This window comes from Lissotriton vulgaris, chromosome 11 (assembly GCF_964263255.1).
Source record: "Lissotriton vulgaris chromosome 11, aLisVul1.2, whole genome shotgun sequence".
Taxonomy (NCBI): domain Eukaryota; kingdom Metazoa; phylum Chordata; class Amphibia; order Caudata; family Salamandridae; genus Lissotriton; species Lissotriton vulgaris.
Window position 1 is genome coordinate 273,531,562 of NC_141699.1, and position 24,789 is coordinate 273,556,350.

Genomic DNA, 24,789 nt, shown 5'->3' on the forward strand with positions numbered 1-24,789 from the left:
GTGTGAATCCACTAATTGATAACTGTCAGCTGTGAGTCCCAGTACTATGCCAGGACGTCGGGTAGAGCGATCCCCCCCCCCCCATCATACCAGTGTCTAATCAATTTACATGCAGCCACTCTTGTCGGTTTGCCATCCCAAAGGAGAGTAGTAACTTCCGAGTTTATTGCTCTAAAGCACGAATCTGGAACTCGGCAGGGCGTGCTGTGTAGGGCATATAAGAATCTGGGTAAGGCCATTCTTTAAAAAAGTGCTGCTCTGCCCAGTAGGGTGAGTGGCATCGCTCTCCAGTGCATAATGTCTTGCTTCAGCCTTTGCAACATGCTTGTAGATTGAGTGCTAGGAATTCGTCTGGGTCGGACGTTATATAGATCCCGAGATATTTAAAACTAACTATTACTATCTGAACCGTACATACCCTAGGCAGCCTTGGAGGTAACCAACACAGAATGTATAGTACGGACTTGTCCCAATTGATTGTGTGCCCAAACATTGACCCAAACACCTCACAGATGTTAAGTAATGCGTGAAGGGACCGCGTGGGCGAGGCTATAGCCCCCTCAAACTTGAAGATGAGGGGACTCCTCCAATCAGGGCTAGGTCGATGCCACCTCCCACAGGAGGGTGGCGTAATAGTGGGTGTAGTCACCCCAGGTAAAGTGCCCATTGGCCCTACCTACTACACCTCTAAAACGCCCCCTAAATTTAGTATTGAGGTGGCTCCTCCAGACCTAAAAGTTAGTTACCAGTGACCTAAGAAGAAAAACGAAGAAGATGCCATGGAGCAAAGCCTAAAGATGACTGGCTTGGCCCCAGCCTTACCGGCCTGTCTCCAGCTTCTAAAACCCTGCAAGAAGACAACACCTGTCCTGCAGCCAGCAACTTCCAGAAACCTCAGGAAGACTGCCTGAACTTTCAAAAAAGATCAGAACTCCAGAGGACAGCGGTTCTGTCCCCAAGAATCCTACACAAAGAACTCTAGTGCCCTGTGGATCCGCGAGTCCTACCCACTCTGCACCCCGAGCCTATGGCCCATGTCCACGTGGCCCACCAACCCAGAACAGGTTCGCCAGCAATCCTGGTCTCAAGATCAGCGTTGGCTGACCCCTTCTGGGCTCCACAATGACATCTGCAACCGGAATCCAGAGGCTCCCCCTGACCACGACCGGCTCCAGTAAGAAGACTCTGACGTCTAAAGGAACCCCTGCACCTGAAGCCCCTGCGCCTTGGTGGCTGAACGACGGAGCTGCCAAGACCCCCTACATCTCTACTTACCTCTGTTGTTGTTGGTCTCCCTCCTGCACCTATTTGTCAAAAGCAGAATCTTCATTGAAAAGCACTGGGCGACCGACGCTGAATTTGCACCATGCACCCGGCTGCCGCTGTGCCGCTGGTGGTGTATGTTTGGTGCGGTTTTGTGGCCCCCCTGTGCTGAACATAACCAGCAAAAGCAGTGTGGCTTCGAGCACACCCACTCTCTACCGAATTGCATTGGGCCAAACTACGGTTTTGCCTGCCGCACCCGGGCGCCCCTGTGCCGCTAGTGGTGTAATTTTCGTACTCACCGGACCCTTGCTGACCTTTGACCCGAAGATAGGAATTGTAAGTGTTGCACTTAACTGTTAAAACACATTATTGCTTTCCTTCATAGGATAACATTGAACTGTTCAGAAAGTGCACCAATTGTGGACTTTTTAAAGTGAAAAGCATTTGTATTTAAAAACGTATGTCCCTTATTGCGAAGATCTAGGTCTTAAAATAAAGTACAAACAAAGCTTATTTTTATAAAATTGGTGTGTATCTCCTTTTTGAGTTGTGTGTCCATTATCGGTCAATGCTGTGCAATAAATGTCTTACATTCCTCTGTGTTAGGCCTAAAGCTGCTCACCCAAACTACCACTAATGGAGCAGCTTGGGTTTTCCATTGATCCCTGTACCCTTTTGGTGAACCCATGGACTCTGTTCACGGTATAACTACCTAGTGCCATACCATAAACAGAGCCAGCTTCCTACATCATCCAAAGAACTGCATCCAATGAACATTATTACTGTTAATGCCACTTTATCGCTCGTACTGGGGAAAGGAGGTACCAGAGGGGAAACTAAAGCTTTGACAAGAAATGAAATGCACAAGGAGATAGTATATTTGCTATATATGAGGAGATGCGGTTTACATCATAGACCCTGGAGTACCCATTTAACAAATAATCCCGAGATAAAACAAGGTTTCATCCTGCCTACCTTGGCCTGCACAGCATAAGATGCCAAAAGTACAGAGGCCTCCGGAGGGCAGAAAATCTTCTCATCCAATATCTGCTTCTTCACCTGTTAGAAGCAATGAGAGAACACAAAGGGACACAAGTATAAATGGAGGATCAGAAATGACAAGTGAGCACCAGTTAACAGAGTAGAAAAGTAGGCAAGCAGGGTTTCACAGCAAAGCAAAAGTACAGAAGGTTCGAACAAATGGGGGAACATGAATAGGATGTAGAGCAAGAAAGCAGGTGGAGCAGAGAGTAATTGTAGTTTTGAGAAATCAAAGACTAAAACATAGGAAGTGTTGGACAATGAGGAATCTACGAAGAACCGATAGGCAGAAGAAGCAAATAGATGAGCAGAAGAGAGAAAAAATAGGTTAAAAGGAAGAGTTAATTGATGCAGAGATAGGATGAAGGTTCAGGAGAGAAGCAGAGCAACACCAAGTAAGAAGGGAAAGAGAAAGTAAATCGTGATGAGTGAAGTGAAAACACAAATTGGAGAACAGGGGCTGATTAGGTCAGAGTGACATGTTCTAGTCAGCAGAAGAGAAGGGATAGAACATAGGTATGCAGTGAACAGTAAAGAAATTAAGGGAAAAGTAATCAGGTTTGATCAGAGGGAAGAGATAGGTTTTGTACAAAACAGTAGGACAAGTAGAGGTGAAGTGAATGGAGCAGAGAGGAAGTGAGAGCAAAACAAGAAAAAAGCAAGGAGAAGATCAAAAGAGTGGGAAGCAGTAAAGGTAAAACGAAGGAAGGGAAGTAGGACAGTGGAAAGAGAAAAGCAGGTGACTGATAAAAGAACAGAAGGAAAGAGGTGGAACAAACAAATGGAAGAACTATAGAATACAAGAGAGCAAAGGAGCACGATGGAAGGAAATGGACAGAGGCCAATAAGACAAAAAGTTAAAGGGTAAGAGGAAGATGATGATGGTAATGGTGTCAGTCACCATATTACAACACTCTTTACTCAGAAAATTCTTACTTTGTTGCACAACAACCATCATGAAGGAATCACCAGATCTTTAGTAACGAGTCACTTGGACTACGTTATCTACAGTTGACAACCGAGATCGTGCACAGATAGGTTTCAAACCATACAAAATTCAGGTGGACAGTCCATGCCTCAATTTGTCCCATCATCTACATGGAACACCTCAGGCTCCACCCAGTGGCACAGCATATTTCAAATGCGTATGCAACCAACTTTTCACTTCTTCAATCTTTTCATTATTTCATTTTCATTTCTATTCATTGTTTTTCCACATCCATCACTCTTTACATCCACATGCCAGGAAACACAATTTTCCAAGTTTCTTATGTTAATGCAGGGCCATCCGAACCTCTTAGCAAAATTACGTGCTGAAGCAAAAATCCGTAAAAAGCAGTTTTATTGTAACCCAATGCATTTCAGGCCTCTCGGGCCTTTCTTCAGGGGTGACTGCAAGTACAAGATACATAAATTAGCCCACTATCCGTCACTCATCAGCCGCAGTGGTATATACATCAATATTATTCCCAATGTTGACATTGTTAATAAAGTTTTCAGAAGGCTATAAGCATATACCCTTCGCATGCCAGTCATTTATAGGTTATATCGCCGTCAGTTACCTCCCAAAAGCTTTTAAACCCGTATTGTGGATTCTTGTACCAGCCCTCCCACCGCAATTTTAAACTTCACATTGTTGCCCACTTCTTAAACATTCGAGCGCTTTTGCCAGCTTACCTGCTCTCTATACAAACAAACTCCCTCCCATCACGAGCGAGGTCATTTAATTTTGTATCTGTCAACCACTTCGTTATAACCGTGACTTGCCCTCCTCCCTCCATAATCTACCCACTTGAAGCAACATCATTAGCACCTGTGGAATGCTTAACCTCCCTCGTTCACTCTCAGTTACTCTAACTCCCATGATGCACCAATCATATCAACGCGTTAACGTGACTGGAATCTGCCTCAATGCTATGCAAATGAATTTTTCTTGCACAGATATTAAACGGCGCTGCTTTTTGTCACACATTTATACACATTTCCTATACTCATGAAATACTGGACAGTCTTATTTAAACCGAAATAAAACACTCCAGGATTCAAGATATTCCGCCTGGCATGGGAATGATGCCGTGACTTTTACCAAATATCAATTATGTACTCAATGCTGTGCTACCCCACCCCATATATGTTGTTCAATTTGTCCCATGGCATTCGGAGGAGTTGAGAATAAAATTAAAGAACACTTTGCACCTTACACAAGGATAAATGGTGACATAAATGCAGAGGTAGATCACTAGGAGTACAGAGCCCACATCCCTGAAACTCTTGCAATCCAGCTTTGAGAGCGGAATCAAATCACCTACGTTTCAGAAAATTGTTCAAAATTGTACTCTTTAAGATGCCATTTGTCTAAACACAGGTCTCAGCTGGTGCAGCCTTTAAGACCACATCTTATAGAAGCGAATGTGTAAGATCAGATCATGCCCTGCATTCGTTTGGACTATTACAATCCTAAATTCTAAATCCTGTTGTTGAATGGTACATCATTTTTATGTAGTCTTGGAGCAAAGGTTAGTGCTATATGAGACTACCTAATGAATTGGAAGGGCACCCAGAGCACCGCAAAACCAAGATGGCTGCACTGTTTTCAGCTCCCGAGGCCGGAGTGAACTATCTGGCTAATCCGGCACACGCGAACACAGCGGAAACCGTCATGAACGTCTAGAGCAAACCATGCTCAACCAAGCATATTGAAAAGTGGCTATGGGGCACATATGGACCTGCGCACACGGGAGAGCATGGAAGGCGGATAATATCCTGGTGGATGGCGCAATGCCAGCTGTGCGGAGCGCAAACGCGTTTGCTGCTGGGGGTGTCGGAGCCACATGAGTGAATACACTGCAGGCCCTGTGCCTTCAGATTTACATGTATGCCAAATATCATGAATGCCTGAGACTTTTCCATTACATTACTATTGCTTCGCCGCTCTGCGCTGCTAATGGCTTCCTGATCTACCACTCAACAAACCGACTCATGTCTGTTCTGTAAGTTCTGGCCTCGAGGCCTGCATCTATTTCGTGGACGGCACCCAGACGCTGGATTGTGGGTGACCGGACGCAGCTGGAGCACTCGGCCTGAGGGTTGGGTGGCAGCTCATGGGCCCCAACATTGTGAATGATACCACGGAGACCTACATCAGTAGTGGAGGCATGATGTGATCAGTGGTCTCTAAATTTGAGCTCACAGGGACAAAATCTTCTTCCAGTCATGTTCCTGTTGTGGCACAAGTGATTGTGGTGGCTAGCTGGTGGAGCATGTACCTCCTGCTGGAGCGATTTCGCTGTGGGTACATGTGCTACGCTTGGTGCATCGTTGTGTGGAGTGTAGGCTGTCATCCCCAATACATGGTACAAGTAGTACCCAAGGCTAGTAAGTTAAATGTCACAAGAGGACTGTAGCACTTAACTACGTCACTCGTAGCCCTGACACTTGGTTTACCCTTTCTTATATTGAACCTCCATTCCGGTCCAGGAAGAAAGGATGAGTGGGTTATGGCGCATGTGGGATGATGTGAGCAAGAGAAAGGGTTATAGATCAGGAATAAACCCGGTCTTCACAAAATGAGGTCCCTGCCCTGCCCAGAGATTCAAAATAAGCTTAGCTGTAAAAGGTCTACATATAAGGCTACCAGTACCGTATATGGAAGTGTTTTCTGACACAGTGCTTTGAAGGGTATGGACATGCCACCTTGAAAGATAGCCCCCCGGCCCTTTATCAATCCTGGTTAGTTGGATACATATATATGAAAATGTGAGCTACATGGGGCACAATAAATGATTTTTGAATACCGCCGCTAATCTTAGACTACCAAGGGTGGTGCATTGGATTGTAATAGTTCCTACGAATATTGCAGGGTAAGGCGGGACTACATTTCCCATGATTCTCACCGTATGAGCACGCGTAGGCCCTCTGACGTCACGCTTGGGACGGGCTAGATCCATAATGCAAGAAGGATATAATGGAGAATGCCCAGATGGAATATGCTACTTACCAGTATGCATCTGTTCTTGGCATAGAGGGCTGCAGAGTGGTACATTATGAATAGATCGCCATCTGGTCTTGGGCTCGGATGATTGCACTGTTTTTCTCTTGGAGAAGTCTTTTGTTGTCACGAGGCTGGTGACTCCGCCCTTTGGTGTTAGTGCACATGGGCATCGGCTCCATCCTTAGATTGTTTTGCCATAGTAGGGTTAGATGGAGTAGTATGATAGAATACAGATAGAAATGCCCATGTAAGTGTATCTAAATAAGATAGTGTTGGACCAGACACAGGTTTCCGGGGAGGCTGGGAGGGCATGTACCACTCTGCAGCCCTCTATGCCAAGAACAGATACATACTGGTAAGTAGCATATTCCGTTCGAGGCATATGGGCTGCAGATGGTACATTATGAATAGACTATACAGCAGTTATCTCCCTAGCGGTGGTCACCAGTGTCTGTTGCAACAGTCTGAAATAAAGTCTTTAGTACAGCTTGTCCCACTCTAGCCTGTTGTGTTGTCTGCACATCTACACAGTAGTGTTTTGTGAAGGTATGCGGTGTAACCCAGGTAGCTGCTTTGCATATGTCATCTAGGGGAATGTTTCCTAAGAATGCCATAGATGCTCCTAGTTTACGTGTAGAGTGAGCTCTAGGAGGAACAGTTAATGTTCTCTTTGCTTTTAAGTAGCATATTTGTATTTATTTTACAATCTACCTGGCAATGCCTGCTTTAGAGATAGGATTGCCCTTATGTGTAGGAGAAAACGCTACAAATAGTTGTTTTGTCTTTCTGAAAGTTTGTGTTCTTTCTATGTAGTACAATATTGCCCTTCTGACATCTAATGTATGTAGGGCTCTTTCTGCTACCGTCTGTGGTTTTGGAAAGAAGACTGGTAGTTCCACTGCCTGATTGATGTGGAATGCTGAAATTACTTTAGGCAAGAATTTTGGGTTTGTTCTAAGAACCCCTTTATTTTGGTGTAGCTGCATAAATGGTTCTTGTATTGTAAATTCTTGCAACTCGCTTACTCTTCTGAGTGAGGTAATAGCTATAAGAAAGGCCACCTTCCATGTGAGGAATTGTATTTCACACCTATGCATAGGTTCGAAAGGTGGTCCCATTAGTCTGGTAAGTACTACGTTGAGATTCCAGACTGGGGCAGGCGGTAGTCTTGGTGGAATGACTCTTTTGAGGCCTTCCATGAAAGCTCTTATTGCTGGTACTTTAAACAGGGAAAGATGTCTGTTTTGTAGGTACGCCGCTATAGCTGCAAGATGTACTCTAATAGAGGTGTAGGCAAGGTTACATTGCTGCAAGTGTAGTAAATAGCAAATAATCTGTTTAGTGGATGTGTCCAGAGGGTTGATGTTGTTACTGTTACAGTATACAGCAAACCTTTTCCACTTTGCTGCATAGCATGCTCTGGTGGTAGGACGTCTTGCTTGCTTAATGATTTCCATACAGTCTGGAGGTAAATCCAAGTATCCAAATTCTATGACCTCAGGAGCCAGATCGCTAGGTTTAATTGTTTGGGATCTGGGTGCATTATTTCTCCATGGTTTTGTGTAAGGTGCATGGGTAATAATGATTATTGATGTGGCACCTGTGAGAGTTGCAGTAGCGTGGTGAACCACGGCTGTCTTGCCCACGTGGGTGCTACTAGTATCATTGTCATTGAATGTTGTTGGAGTTTCCGAACCACTAATGGAATTAGTGGGAGAGGGGGAAAAGCGTAAGCAAATTTGTTGGACCAATTTATCCATAGCGCATTGCCCTGGGACAGGTGGTGTGGGTACCTGCTTGCGAAGTTTTGGCATTTTGCGTTCTGATGAGTGGCAAAGAGATCTATCTCTGGTTGTCCCCATCTTTGGAAGAATGGCTGCAGTATTTGGTTGTGCAGTTCCCATTCGTGTATTTGTTCTGACTCTCTGCTTAGGATGTCTGCTATCTGATTTTGAACTCCTGGTAGATGTTCGGCTAACAGATAGATCTTTTGAGGAATGGCCCATCTCCAAATGTCCTGTGCTAGTCTGGAGAGTTGGAGAGAGTGTGTCCCCCTCTGTTTTTGAATATAATACATCGCAGTCATGTTGTCTGTTCTGATCAGGACTGCTTTGTTGAGTATTTGCATTTGGAAAGCTTTTAATGCTAGAAACACTGCTAGTAGTTCCAGATAATTGATGTGCAGTCTTTTTTGCTGTACACTCCATTTTCCCTGTACTGTATATTTATCCATATGCGCTCCCCATCCGGTGAGCGATGCATCCGCTGTCAGTATCACTTGTGGAATCGGTTCTAGGAACGACCGTCCCTTGGAAAGGTTTATTGTGTTCCACCACTTCAGAGAGCGATGTGTGCGGTCGTCTACCAACACCAGATCTGTAATCTGACCTTGAGCCGGATTCCATTGTGTCGCTAGACACTCCTGCAGTGGACGCATTTGTAGTCTGGCATATGGTATGAGCAGTATACAGGAGGACATCATCCCTAACAGCTGCATGAACACTCGAGCTGTTAGTGATTGTTGTGGTTGAAATTTTTGGATCAGCGTGACCATTGTTTGGATCCTGACTGGATTGGGGTATACTTTGGCTCTTTCTGTGTCTATAGTAGCCCCTAGATATTGTTGAATCTTGTTTGGTTGTAGGTGGGATTTTGTGTAGTTCACCGTAAACCCTAGCTGGTGCAGCAATTGAATGGTCTTTTGTGTGTTTTGAAGACATTCTTCCTGTGACTTGGCTTTTATTAGCCAATCGTCCAAGTAAGGGAAGACATGTATTTCTTGTCTTCTTAGGTGTGCTGCAACTACTGCTAGGCATTTTGTGAACACCCTTGGTGCTGTTGTGACCCCAAATGGAAGGACTTTGAACTGATAATGTTGTCCTTCTACTACAAACCTGAGGTATTTTCTGTGGGCTTTGGGAATTGGGATGTGAAAGTAAGCGTCTTTTAGATCCAGTGTAGAAAGAAAGTCCCCTTTCTTCAGTAAAGGAAGTACTTGTTGGAGCGTGACCATGTGGAAATGTTCCGAGTTTATGTATGCATTGAGAGGTCCGAGGTCTAAGATTGGTCTTAGAGACCCGTCTTTTTGGGGGATTAGGAAGTATAGAGAGTATACTCCTGTCCCTTGCTGATGTTTTGGAACCTGCTCTATGGCATGCTTTTGTAGCAGTGATAGTACTTCTTGTTTTAACAATGTAAAATGATCTTGACTCATTGGACGTTGTCTGGGGGGGGGATGTTTGGTGGGGTAGCTGTGAGTTCCAGGCAATAACTATGTTGGATAATCTGTCTCACCCACCTGTCTGATGTGATGTTTTCCCAGACAGGTAGGAACTGTGATAAACGTCCCCCGACCGGTGTTATATGGTCTGAGGGGAGTTGTATTACGTCACTGTTTTGGGGTTGGGGAGTTGCGGTTGTTATTATTTCTGCAACCTCTACCCTTGTTGTTGTTACCTCAGTAACTGCCTCTTGAATTACCTCTGGGTGATGTTGGTGTAAAAGAGGTAGATTGTTGGCTTGTGCCTGTACTTTTTGACCCCCCTCTATAGGTGGACCAACGAAAGGAACCTCTTTGAGTTGGCTGTTGTAATGCTCCCATTGATTTAGCCGTTTCTGTGTCCTTTTTCATCTTTTCTAAAGTCTTATCTGTTCCTGAGCCAAAAAGTGTTTTTTGGTCAAAAGGTTGGTTCAATAACAATGTTTGTACTTCTTGTTTGAACCCTGAGACCCTAAGCCATGCATGTCTTCTTATCATGATACTAGTGTTGATGGATCTTGCTGCAGTGGCTGCTGCGTCTAAAGCGCACTTAATGGAAGTGTTAGTTATTATCTTCTCTTCCTGTATAAGCTGGTCTGCCCTTTTTTGATGTTCCTTAGGAAGATGTGTGATGAGTTTTTCTAACTCATAATGCGCTCTATCATAACGTGCCAGTAGCGCTTGTGTATTAGCTATGCGCCAGCTGTTCGCTGCTTGTGATGCTACCCTTTTGCCTGATGCATCTATTAGCTTGGACTCCTTATCAGGAGGAGGAGCTTCTCCTGTAGATAATGAATTTGCTCTTTTACGAGCGTTTGTAACTACAAGCGAGTCCAGAGGTACTTGCCCTTTGATAAATATTGGGTCCTTTGGGGCTGCCTTATATTTTTGATCAATTCTTGGGTTTAATACCCTAGCCCTCACAGGGTCTTTGAATAGGTCTGCTGTGTGGCTGAGAAGACCCTTTAGCATAGGTAGTGTGCCTGATGTTCTTTGTGCAGCAGGTAGCGTTTCTAAAAGGAAATCCTCTATTTGAGGTTCTGTATGTAAATCTACCTTATGGTATTTAGCTGCCCTATTAATCAACTGCACAAAACCTGTATTATCATCAGGTGGTGAAGGTTTTGAGGGGTATAATTGTGGGTCGTTATCATCGTCTGACCCTGCATCATAAGTTTCCCATGGGTCTTCCTCATCTGGGATAGTGTTGTCATCTCCATAAGGTTCTCCCTCCCCTGCATCACTGTCTACATCTGTTTGAGGTGTAGATGGTCTTGGTGTAGAAGGTGGAGGAATATTTGGCCTATTGTGAGGAATAGGAGAAGAGGGTGAGTATCTAGGCTGAGGAGAAAGGGGAGGAGTTGTATTTGTCCCCATTGTTCTCTTTTTAGGAGGAAGAGCTTTGTCATCTAGTTCATTCTTCCTCTTTTTCGGTGATTTTGTCACCACTCTGCCAGTTTGCGGATCGATAAACAAAGTCTTTTGTTTTGGATCTGTCTGCTGCTCCTGTGTCGGTACCGAAGTTTTTGGTTCCGAAAGGTGCCTTTGCTTCTGACCGTCAATGGTCTGTGTTTTTGGCACCGAAAATTTGCTCGATTCCGATTTTTTCGGTGTCGAGTAAGTCTTCGACGTCGAAGCATGTTTCGGTTTCGATATGGAATGTTTCGATGCCGAGCTTTCTTTTGTATGGAACTTCGGTGTCGATGTTGATGTCGACCGTTTCTCGGATCCGACATGGAGGGAGGCCGAGAGTTTCAGTTTCGGTTTCGTTGCCGGGCCCGAAGGCGGGGCGTCGGAAACTTTCTTCGGTGGTCTAACCGGGCTTGAAGGCGGGGTCGCTACCACAAGGTGTCGTTTTTTTGGTAAGGGGATGTCGTCACTCACGGTTTGTTGGAGGTCGATTCCTTCAACATCAGACTCGTCCCATTCCGACCCCGACTCGTCCTCATGTTCCTCTTCTTCTTCGAGATGCTGGTCTTCGAACAGCTCCGGGTTTGCCTCCGATTGCATTCTTGAATTCTCGTGTCTTCTGGCTTGACGGTTTCGGATCGTCGACTTGGAGGAGAACGCTGCGCAGGCTTCGCAGTCCCTGGATTCGTGTTCAGGCGATAGGCAGAGATTGCACACCTCATGTAGGTCCTTGTGTGGGAACTTAGCACCACACGTGGGACATCTCTTAAATGGAGTCCTTTCCATGGACTCCGGGCTGGACTACGTTGAAAGGCCTGCCGGTCTCGTCGACGTAGAAGAAAATGTTTATTGTTGGAGTGGAAATTATATCGCGTTCGATAACAATACCGTCGAATTCGAAAGGGAATACGCGCCGAAATATCACTTTTTCTCGAAGTCGATCTGGAGCGCTTCGGTCCTCATCCGAACCCGATAGCGGGAAAAAACAATCCAAGGATGGAGAGCGATGCCCATGCGCACTAACATCAAAGGGAGGAGTAACCAGCCTCGTGACGACAAAAGACTTCTCCAAGAGAAAAACAAGTGCAATCATTCGAGCCCAACACCAGATGGCGATCTATTCATAATGTACCATCTGCAGCCCATATGCCTCGAACACTTCGTTACCTTCGCGGCATCATATCTAGGGGCGCGGGAGGTGACGGAGGCGTCCAGCAGAGCAGTAAGAAGGGCATTGGGCCTCTGTGGCTTGTATGGTATTGTGGTGGGGGTGATGACTATAATGCTCCTTATGGTTGCAACCCGGGTCGAGTAACGGCTTAAATGTAAATAGTATGATTGCAGGACTACGGGCTGAAGTACAGTTATATAGGTATTGCGACACACTGGGGCATAACTACAGGCCTAAGAGAGCTTAACTTCAGGCTGGTATGAAGTCGCTGACTTAACATTCGGGGCATAATGATAGACCTTTATTGCCGAACAATGAAACGGTGGGATAAATGCTACACAGTATGAATTCCTGAGAATTCCCCCAACCGGACAGCGTGAGGGAGTTTTTACATGTGGTATATGTCACTCTTACCCTGTAGCCTCGCGATATACTGGACGAAAAACGCAAATTGGAATGATAATTGATGGGGCCCCTGTTTTGCACAATTCTTTTTAAACACTGGGAAAACAGCACTCGTGTAAAGCATTAACATTACGGATGCTTTTCTCATGGAAAGCCCACTGACATCAGTCTTGTTTTGTGCCCTGTAAATATAGGTTGTGCTCTTTGGAACTCCAACCCAATGATGCTTTTTGGAGTTTAATTGGCAAATAAACTTGGTGAGTGAATATGCCTAAACGAACACCATGGGCCAAATTACGCTCTATAATGGGATCAAGTACTTATGTGTGATTATGATCAAGTACACATATAGAGTATTAGATTAGGTTGGCTTTAATAATTATAAACGTTCTCTTGAATCAACCTCAACTTTTTCATGGAAGATACTCCCATCTTCTACTGAATTTCATGATACACCTCTACATTTTATTTCAGTTTGAAAATATTGAACATGAATGGAAATGACTAACTATTTAGTAGTCAGAAATGGGGATAAGGGAATTGCATTTCTTATACATTGACAGTATTATAAACTAGAAGGGAATAAGCATTACACAGCGTCGATAGGAGAGACATGTGTCTGTATTACACCTCTTGGAATGTTGTTTGTTTATTTCTTCACAGTTTATGTATTCCGTGTTGTCGGAACTCCCTCTACACGGACTGGATCAATTAGATCTAATATTATCTCCTTGACTACGTATCAAGGTAAGGAGTTTTCATATGGGACTGGGACTGAGAAGATGTCCTGACGAAGACCATAGTGACCTACTGATTGGGGGCACACGCAGGTCGAAACATGTTGACTCCAGCAGTTTAGGAGGGGTGTTATAGGTTCCTAATAGTCCTTCCTTAACACCACCATCCGTTAATGCATTTTAATCCTGGCCTTGGGACCAACTAATAAAGGGATATCTGGTATCCATGAGTCAGTTTTAAACTACCTTTTGTGACTGCACCGTGTCTTATCACTGTACCCAGTCTTGTACTAACACATCTTGGTTAGTACACTGTTTGTCACGTTTATTGTTTGTGATTCTTTTACGTTCTATGTTCCCCCTCCCTATACTCCACCCTGTACGTGGCTACGCCAGGGTGTTGTAGCAGACCCTATGATGAAGCAGGTCACACACATTTGTGTGTGAGTGAGGGCAGTTTTTTCAAACATATGTGTTTGTCACGGTTTGTAAAATTCACTATTTGTGTTTTTGTCCTCTCCACCCCTCTACGTGTGTAGTATAGCGACTTAGGGGTTCGGGGTGGCAGAGTAGTTGTTTGACCCTCTCCCCTCTATTGTGTGAGACAGCCCTTAACTACGTCACCATTACTGTGATATGGTGAAAATGTTACTCTAGGTCTACCACTTCAGCCTGGTTGGGCAGCTTAACCCTGCCAACTCAACATGGCGAAATAAATCCCTTTGTCTGGTCAAAACCTTCCTTTTTAGGTTTTGCCTGTCGAAAGCTGCGCAGCAGCCTTTTGCGCAGGCGAAATCTTATGTCTTTACACTGTGTGGCTTTGTTCCGCCTCTCTGTTCCATTGGCTAGCTCCATAAATGGAGGCTAGCCATTGGAACAGACATCTGTCCGTCATTGCCGGAGCAGATTCGTGGGCGTTCCCGAGAATTTTTCGCTTTTTGCCCACGTCAGGTCGTCGAGGTGCTTTTTTTTTTTGTCTCTGCATCCTTCTTCACACCAGCCTGCTCGCTCTCCCTGTGAGGACGCAGACCCGACCCGCTCCCTACTCCGAGCCGACTCCGGGAGGTAAGTTTTTTAATTTTCCTACACGTTACGTACCGGCATTGTCCTGGCCTGGGGGTGGCGACCGGGCCGTCCTTGCTATCGGCCGGGTGCTCGTGTCGGTTGCCCCCCCGCGCCATTTTGGGGATCTCGTGCTGTCCCTGTTAGTTTTCCTGGTGGGGGTTGAGGCGGGTAGCCTTGGGCCGGGGGTAACGGCTGCTTTCCGGGAATTTGTTAATTCTCGTGCTTGCAGGGCCGTCGGTGCACCGAGCGTATGTGCCCCCCCCTCCTCCCTCGCTTACAGTTGCTGCTCCGTGGCGGAACATCGGGCGTTTTAATGAAGAGCGAGGTTGGCACACTGCATGGCCCTGTGAGAGATGCACGCTGTGGGGTTAAGGGCAGCGGTATACCAGGGGGCATTATATGGAGGGGTGAAGGCTGCGCTGTGTATGACCCTGCTAGACATACGCAGTATTAATGTAAGGGCAGCGGTATACCCGGGGCGTAATAGGCGGGGAGGGGAATTCCACCCGCTGTGGACTGGTCCTGCGGGAACTCTGCAATGTGGACGTCAGGACAGCGCTATAGGGAGAGTGATGGTCTATATTGCATAATCCTTCTCTGATCCGTACTGTTGAGGTACGGGCAGCGTTATATCAGGACAAGAATGTGCACTGTGGAGGGCCTAGGGAGGTCTGCACTGTGGAGGTAAGAGCAGATTTATATAGTGCGTTATAAGGAGGAACAAGTTCTGCACACTGTATGGTGTGACTGCGAGATATTTGCAGTGTGGATGTAAGAGACAGCGTTATAAGAGGGGGCGGCGTTGTCTGCGCCCTGTATGGCCCTGCGGGAGGTCAGCACAGTGCGTTATATCAGAGGGGGTGTCTGGCTGAACATTGTATCGCCCTACGGGAGATCCGCACAGTGAAAGTAAAGGCAGCATTATATCAGGGTCGGCATAAGGGGTGGCGATGTCTGCGCTCTCTGTATGGCTCTCCGTGAGATCCGAACAGTGATAGTAAGGGAGGGCAGCGTTATATCAGGGGTGACATATTGGTGGGGGGGGAGGCGGGAGTTCCTCACGCTTTGGCCCTGCAGGAAATCTGTGACGTGGCTGTAATGCAGCGTTATATATAGGCTACGGACGGGTGGTTTGGTCGCATTGCACGGCCCTGTGAAGATGAGCGCTGTGGAATGAAGGGCAGCGTTATATCAGAGGGCGCTGCATGGGAGGGTGGAGAAGTCTGCACTGCCCTGCAGGAAGAGGACAGTGGATGCCAGCATTATATGGGGGAGGGGGTTCTGTAAGTTTCATGGCCCCGCGAAGATCAGTACTGTAGTAGTAAGGGCCGCGATATAACGGGGCTATATGTACAGTGATGATCAACTGTACACCGTGGCCCTGCGGAGATCGGGGGACGGGCCGCGGTGTATCGGGGTGAATTTGGCGAGGTCGGCACTGCATGGGCCTGCAGGAGACTAGCACTTTGGGGGTAAGGGCAGCGTTACAGCAGAGGGGTCTTATTTATATAGTGGGTGCGGGTTCGTAGTTGCAGCGGCAGACCAGCATGTAGAGGTAAACGAGCAGACAGACTTACATCAAGCGGGGAGGGGGCATTGGGTCTCCCGGGGACCATCCGCTTCTTATCCTAGGGGTGTGGGAGTGGGGGTATGTTAATATGAGGGGGTCGGATATTGAGCCTATATTGAATGATACCTACTCCAAAGTACCTACTACTGAGGTAACGTGTGGTCCGACCAGCTTTATATCATGTGGGGCCGCTCCGTACATTGCTCCGCCAGGTGTACAGCCCTCCTCTGTGGAAACATTCAGCATTATTTCAAGAACCTTAGGTTGGGGTGGGGGCACGGATGGTACCGCCCAGAGGCACGTGCGCTCCATGGCGGTAACTTGAGAGTGGGCCTGCCTTATTGCCTTATGTCAGTGATGCGCTGCTGGTGGTGTCTGCTCAGAGGGAAGGAGTTCCATACACATGGAACCTGTTCTGACGTCATATCCTGGCGGAAGGCCCTCACGTGAAGGCAAAAGATCCCTGGTGCTGGGGGTGCCCTCCGTCGAAGTTCTACAAAGCGGGTCTGTCTGTCTGTTTTTCATTTTGGGGGGAGTCTTTTGTTGAGTCATTTCTTGCTAGGGGCACCTTTTTATTGTACATACGGGTTCATTTAATTCGGTGAGTATTCGAACTCTCAGTCATGGTTCAAGATGGGGGCAGTCCTAAAATGTTCACTTTGAGGGCCCACCGTTGCCTCAGTGTTGGGGGTCCTCTTCACCGGTTCAATATGGAGGCCTTCTTTGATTTAGTAAAGAGGGGAGAGAGGGCTGCACTGGTTCAGCACTGGTGGAATCTCTGGTTTAGTCTAGGAATGCCTCCACATCGATTCAATATTGAGGAGTCTTTCTTTTGCTGTAGTGTACGGCCCTTCTTCAGTTAAGTTTTGGGGGGTTCCTTGGTATAGAATAAGGAGTTGCCTTTCATTGGTTCTGTGTTGGGGGAATCTTTATGTTAGTATATGGGGGTGGAAAAAGTTGAAGTAATGCCATCACAAAGGAAATAGGAGCGCTGCGTTATGTTGTCAGGGCTAAGGAGCGCTATGTAAATGCTACACATGGAGTAGCTACTTAAATGACACCCAGAAAGCGCTTTAGTCATTCCTCACACTCTATTATTAATATGCCCATTGAATAGGGGGTGGCTCCCCTTTGCTCCACATAGGCTTGTGACTCCCACCACCCCTTCCCCTCGTGTGTATTGGCTGGTTCCACCTCTTCTGTTTTGGATTCGGGCACCCTGCCTCATTTTACTTTTCTCCGGATGCCAGTCCGCTTTCGTTTGCCGGCACAGGAGGACTGCTGAGATGCTCTTGCTCTTGATTGGGCGGTTGCTGTCTCCCTGCTCTGTGCTGTGTGGTGATTGCCTGGCTGCTCTGTGCTGGGGGCTAGCTGCCACCTTCCTTCTGTTCTTTATTGGACGGCGTCTTGCCTCCATATGCACGGAACGAGATGCAGCTCCCCTTCTACTGCTCCCCGCTCTCGCTGGCAAGAGGCCTGGGCGGGGCCCAGGGCCCACCCTCTCCTGGTGTCCAGTGCCTTGAGGCCTCCATGGACACTCTGCTGTGTGTTAGTGTCGAAAATCTAAGAAGAGGGCCATGCTGGGGGGCTAGTTGTTGAGAAATTTTGGATAGATAGCAAAGGTTCCGTCTAAACTGCACAGCAGCAGGTGCGTAAGAGATGGTAGGCTGGTCAAGGAGCGGGCTGAGAGAAAAGCCTGTCTCCTGCCCGGTGCAGCAGTAGGTGACCGAAGCCCGGGCTGGGATCTTACAAGCGCGCCATGTCAGGCAGGGACCACCCGGATTTCTCCGAGGACCTCATCTGCTCCATTTGCCTGGAGCACTTCTGCAAGCCAGTGATACTGGAGCGCGGGCACAACTTCTGCGGGGACTGCATCCGCCAAGTCTGGCAGGGCAAGACGGTCTTTTCCTGCCCCGAGTGCCGGCAGGAGTTTGCCCACCAGAAGTTTATCGCCAAACGGGTGCTGGGGAACCTTGCAGAGAAGGCCCAGAGCTGGCCCGCAATCCAGAGAGCAGAAGAGGCACGTCAGAGCCGGGTAAGGATGACGTCACGACAATGGCGGGTTTCTAGCACCTAAAACCCACAGAGGTAGCAAGCACAGGACGTCACAACAATGGCGTGTTTCTAGCACTTAAACCCGCAGTACCTCTGCGGGTTTAAGTGCTAGAAACACGCCATTGTTGTGAAGTCATATACTTGCTACCCCTGCGGGTTTAAGCACATGCCATTATCCCCTCCCTAAACAGTGCTCATTGCTCCTTCAGTCTCCAAAGGATGAAAGGCTGAGATTCAAATATTGGATCCGTAGATTTCACACAGATATTTACAGGAAGTGCTCAATCCGCTGAGCTACCTCACCAGCAACAGTGGCCCAGTGGCAGGATAACTCCCAGTTGAACCGCAAGGCATTACCCCTTTAAGAGTATTTGATTTATTTCTCTTTCTTTCCTTGACATGTTAAGAGCTTTCATAGTTCAAAGTCGGACGCGTATTCTCAACCCACACCCCCTGCTCAAAATGCACCGCTTTATATATTGGCTCTTGCACTCGATACCTTTCCATTGTTGTAATTACTTGACACTGTTTGCTTTAGAATTTCTTATACTCGACACATTGCGGGGCACAGCTAGACGAATTCAAAGCTAGAGAAATAGGACAACAAATCGTATTTAGAAAAATCTAAATTTTAAAAAATTTGGAGAATTAAACCTGGCAAAAATTAAACACTGCAAGCAACTGTTTTTTAAATAACCAGTTTGACACAATTTTTCTGAATAGAAGAAGTTCTGGAATGTTACTTAATGCGGGAATCCCAGTTGGGCAGTTTTCAGCCTAATATTTCCCCCTGTCGTGGAGCTACCTATATGTTGGACGTTGGTAACTCTAGGGGTAGGAAATATTCCAGATACGTGTAATAAGTGTTTTCTGCATCGATTCCCAAATGTTTTTCTCATAGTTTCATCCAGAGAATCTAGTTATTTTCAGCAGCCAAACTCTCCAGGTAAAACATTACACCCTGTGTATATGTATTGAAGGTTCGCAACTGTTTGCAGATGTTTATTTGATCCTGGTTGATTGATGGTGAAGATGCCTTGGGATGCCCACACATTATCGGCTTGATAATTGGCAAGATTTAGCAAAACAATTGTTTCCAGCTATTGGCATTGTAAATGCCATTTATTTATAGGTTTTCAAAACCAACACATAAATAAAAAATATGTCATTTACAATGCCTATAGCTCTAACTTTTACAAAGGCAAAACAATTGCATTGTAAATGCTTGTTAATAATAGTAATCCACCCTTAGGGAAGGACTTGGTCGCCCACCATGTTGGGTGCTTAATATTGAAAAGAAGGTTATGTTCCTTTTGTGTCTAACATGACCTGACAGAGAAAACACAAAATTGCCATTTTTACTGTAGCAAGGCCGTTGGTCCAATTGGCTAACATGGAGTTTCACTAGCCACTGCTCTAAGTGCTAACTGACATTTGAGAACACTTAAGATATTACTCCAAGGTATCAAATTAATCGTTACAATAAACCCAGCTTATTTCGGAGATGGAATGTTAGGTAACTTCTAAAAGAACTGTGACTTTAGAAAGTCACCACTTTGTAGCCCAAACCTCCGGTAGCCTTTCCTGACGATCTGCAGCAGCTGTCACCAGAGACAACATGCTGTCCCACTGCCAGGAACTGTAAAGCGCTCCCAAGCACAAGGAACAAAGAGAATTGCTGAAGGGAGGAGGTAGGACTTCCTCCAGCAAGATGACTACCGGAGGTGGCCACGGATGGCTTAGCTTCAAAAAGGCTATGGCCTCAGTGAAGCAAATGGCAATCACACCTTCGCCTGCCCACTCCTTTGTGCAGACAGACTGGAATCCCCTCTAGAGGGCGGAAAACCTGTTGTAGAACCAGGTGGAGTGTCTCATTATTCCAGGAACACTCCAGGTGTGTGTCAGGGCTCCTCATAGGGGAATAAGGCTGGCGCCATCTTGCATTAGGATACAGAGGGGTACCCGGGCATTGTTTTGGGGCCAAACCCACAGAAAAAGACAAAGTGGGAAACGTAGCCTCATGGGAACTGTTGCCCCATTGGCTAGTGAGTTCTCCCCACCCACAAATGAAAAAATTGCATAAATGTGACACCCGAGACCCACAGTCCTTAGATCACAACTGGACTGGAAGAAGACAGAAGGAGGACTGCCTGCTGCTCCCTGAACCCAGCAAAAAGTATGCACCAAAGATTGGACTGTACATGCTGCATCCAAGGGGCCTTCAACTGTACCTGCTGTTCCTACTCATGGAAAAGTGTCCACGTGTGCCCGGACAGGAGAGATATGTGTTAGCTGTTAAGCTTCAGGGACACAAAAAGGAACCTACACCCGTTGAAAGCCCAGCTGTCAAGGATATTTGCCTGCCAATGGACGAATAAGTACCTCTTGAGTGACCAAGTCTAGACCTTCCAGAGGTGTCCCCAAGTTGTAGGACCCTTAGCCAAAGCAGACTCTGGTAGCACAAGGAAAAGGATTTGCTTACCTGTAAGCAACCACTGAATCTGCTGTAACCAGGAGACCATTTGACCAGTGGCAACTGGACCTGCACTGGACATTACCCATTGTCCAATGTGGACAATGGTATTGAGGCAAAAGATGCACCCTGAATTTTGTAGATGCCAAGGTGGACACAGGAATCCTCACCACATCTCTTAAGCAACTCAGTATCCTTCATACCCAGTATCAGGATCACCTATTGACTGGACCGTTTTAGGGAGGAAAAAGAGACTGAGGACCCTAAGACTGCTGACTACGGCAGGTAAACTGTCCATCGGGACCCGAGTGGTCCTTGTAATTGCCCCCAGCATGATTCGGCTAGTCTAAGAAGACGCCCATTTGCTCCTACCCACTTGCAACGATGAATTACTGCCTAGAACTTCAAGTATTTTACTTACGTTTGAAAAATCAGATCTCCGGTTCCCCTCAATAGACTTATTGTCGTTTGGTGTTGAAATTAAGATAAAAATTTTAAAAAAAAGATTATAAATTGGTGTCTGATTTTTATTATGTTGTGTTCCTTACTTATTAACCTGACACTTCTAAATGCTTTACACTTGTACCTTTCATTAACTGTCCTGGCCACAGGAACCCAGGACTGCGCTAAGGGTTTTTGTTAAAGAACCTAACTGGACTGGATAGAAATTGTGAGATTATTACATTGGGAGTTTTCACAACCACACCACATACCAATCCACTTCCCTACAAAGCCCCAAATAGAGAGAATGAATCCTTAGATAGTGCTACTGGAGCCGAAAACAAGTCTTTGCACAATAGCTTGCAAAATAGACTTGCTAACAGTGAGGGTAGACCATTTGAAAGAAAAAATGGACAAACAGGCAGAGAGACTGGACATGGCAGAACATAGACTCTCTATTGAATTAAGAATAAATGACAGGTTAACAATCATATTGGAATTAAAAGCAAAAGATAAGAAGAATATTGAGTGAGACTAAAAGAAATCCTGACAAAATAGCTGAGGAAATACAAACAAACTGACTGCAAGAATGGACAAGGGAGCACAGAGTAATAAAGTAAGAGAACCAAAACATTTTTTTTTTAAAGTGTAATTGGGAGAAAGAAGTAAAGGACGAGCAGACATGGGTAAGATCATATGGCAAACCACACAAATGAATACATTGGGCAACAGAATAAAAGGAGAACACAATCACACAGGCAGAGAATTTGCTGATGCATGCCCACCACTGATGGCAACTATAATCAGATTGCTAAGACGCACTGTTTAACAGGTTTACTGACAGCACAATTGGCCCAGGAACAGATTCCATGGCCAGGCTGGGAATATGAAACTCGATGTAAATGGTGGTGCTTCACTTCAGCTTGTCTGACAAAAAGAACGGATGCCACGTCTCACTGGGACCAGCTGCCTTCATGCGCCATTTCAAGATTAAAGTTTCAATAATTCCATTATCACCTTGGCACTTGTACTGAACTAAATAGGTCCGGCCTAGTTTCATAATATTGGCCATGGCCACCCTAAACTATGCAGGGTCTTGGAGGAAAAGGGGTTAGGGTGGCAGAATGGAATTTTATAACCTACGAATCACATCCACACGGTGTAAAATTTCACTAAAGATTACTCCAATGCCATCATAAATGGACTCCGTTACCATGTGATGCCCTAACAACGTACAACTGTATATCACTTTTAAAAAGTTATGTTACATTTGCAGTTTAATACTATTGCTCCCCTTTTAAGTGCACACAGGCTTTGTATAGTTTACCCAAGTCATCCTTAGACTCTAATATGTATTTGCTATTTTTGTGTTCATCTTTTATTCAGCCAGAAGCATATCTAGTCTGGGAGTCTGCTGATGTCATTTAGGTTGCTGCAGAACATCATTCTACCTTGCATGTTAATGAGTTTAAGACTCACAATATCTGTATGAGTATCTCATCCGAGACATCTGATTAAATAAATCCAGTATTAGTGGTCACTAAATCCCTAGTCGAGGATGTTTCCGAACTGCAAACAGCAATGGAACGTTTACAGACAGACAACAAACTGCTCAGAGATAAACTGGACGACCAGGAAGGCCGTTCCCGGCGCAACAACGTCCGAATTCTAGGTGTGCCGGAATCGGAAGACACGGGGGCGATGGACCTCTATGTGGAGGACATGATTAAAAACCGACTCCAGCCCAAAGGACTCTCGAATTTCTTCTCCGTAGAGAGGGCCCACCGAGTTCCGGGGGGAAACCGAAGTCTGGGGGCTCGCCCCGACCAGGGACCGAGATGCCATACTACAGGCCGCGAGAGTGGCGCCGGCCATTCAAATTCAGAACTCAAGGATTGCCTTCTTCCCGGACTATACAGCCGAAGTCTCCAGGAAGAGAAGGACGGTCCTGGAAGTCAAAAAAACGCTGAGAGAAAAGGAGCTACCATACTCGAAGATCTTCCCGGCTCGGCTAAGAGTCGCAGCGGACAAAAAGGTGTGGTTTTTTGACTCTCCGGATGCTGCCCGGGACTGGCTGGAGGGGTGGCACACTGTTGGTCGACAGCGTAAAACTCATAGACCGGATCACGAAAGCGCAGGACACAGCAAAAATGGCTCACAAACGTCTGGTCGTGGGGAGGAGCGGAGAGATCTCCCTCCCGCAGCTTTACGGGAGCAGGAGGAGAGGAATAATTCCTAACCCGGGATCTGTTTTAATGACAATCACTGCTCATTGACTTCACATTTTGACTGCTGCACATGGACTCTGGCATGGCTACCCCAGAAGCACGCAGGGATGCCGCCTGCTCGGGGAGACACTCTCCCCCCTACACGCAAGTACTCTGGTTGTGGGATGGGTTAAGCACTCTGCTCAGTTGGGGGGCGGGCAGTTACAAGTCCGTTAGGCAGGGATGCAGGGAGGGGGGGGGGAAGGGGAAGGGTTGTTTTTTTACTGTTAGGAATTTGTATGTTGGGTCACAGAAAAAGACTAAATGTTCACCTGAGTTAATCCCAGAAGGGGAGAACCTCCATGAGAACGCTCATCATCCTCCCACACAACTACACACCCGCCGTGGGTGCCACACCTCTCCACCGGCACCCCGTGGGACCCATGGGGCCAAATGGCTGACATCCTAACGACTGACGGGGGAAATGTAGACCCCGAGACACAATGCCCCTCCCTACGCTTAATGTCTTGGAACGTGAGAGGGCTGGGGGATAAGGTAAAAAGGGGGCTAGTAATCGCCGCACTTAAGAGACATAAACCCTCTGTAACACTATTGCAAGAAACCCACTTAACAGGGGAGACCACCAAGGCCCTGAATAGAAGAGGGTACAAGATGATGGTCCACTCGGATTTCACGTCCGGCTCTAGGGGTACCGGAATTCTAATGCATAAAAACACACGATTCCTCCCCCTACAAACCAAAACAGATGACCAAGGCTGCTTTGCAGCGCTGCAAGGGCAATGGGAAGGGAGACTCATCAACCTAGTTTCAGTGTACATCCCACCGGCACTTCACTCGGTACACCTCCCTAAACTAGGCGATTTTATCTTATCTCTCCCGGAGGGGGAAGTTATTCTCGGGGGAGACTTTAACGCAGTTCTGAATACACAACTTGACAAGTTCCCGACTCCGGCCTCCACGGGAGGGGTCCCCCGCCTTCAGCAATTTTTGACAGCCATGGGACTGGTTGATATTTAGAGACACCTCCACCCCGTTGTGCAGCAATATACTTTCCATTCTGCAGTACATGGTAGTATGTCTAGAATCGATCACTTCCTGACCCTGGGAGACGGACTCCATTATATAGACGCGATGGAGATCCACCCTCGAGGGATCTCGGATCACTCCCCACTGACTCTCACACTCTCCTCACAGGCACGTACACGTAAACGCATCTACCCCATACATGCTGCATACATCAAGATCCCCCAAGTTCGCAAAGCTCTTAAAAAGACAACAACACAATACTACACTGAGAATATACACTCGGTACACTCCGCCGAGGTGCTCTGGGAGGCGTATAAAACAGTACTGAGGGGCCAAGCCATAAATTCCATCACGGGTTTCAAAAGACAACGGGCTCAGGAGCTGGTTGACCTGGAATTGACTCTACAGGCACTGACTACAACTCACGAACAACATCACACTCCATCCACCCTGCACGCACTCACCTTACAACAGCAGATGTACAACGACCACCTGCGCACACAGGTCAGGGAAAGCCTATCCGACACTCAGAATAGGATCTATGAAGTGGGCGATAAGGCCGGGAAAATGCTGGCGTGGCTCGATAAAAGAGAAGGGAACTCGAGGGGTATTCAAAGATTGAAAGATGAACGCGGGGAGATACACACTAAC

The 24,789-nt window shown here is 46.6% G+C and overlaps 1 protein-coding gene across 3 annotated transcripts in view; it reads right to left on the bottom strand.

Moving 5' to 3' along the window:
• Positions 1-24,789, bottom strand: part of NF2 (NF2, moesin-ezrin-radixin like (MERLIN) tumor suppressor) — a 484,134-nt gene that overhangs the window by 419,751 nt on the left and 39,594 nt on the right. For all 3 annotated transcript variants that reach the window (XM_086943228.1, XM_086943229.1, XM_086943227.1), the window contains exon 4: positions 2,242-2,325. In XM_086943228.1, coding sequence (XP_086799354.1) covers positions 2,242-2,325 — 84 coding nt within the window. The remainder of the gene's footprint in view (positions 1-2,241; positions 2,326-24,789) is intronic.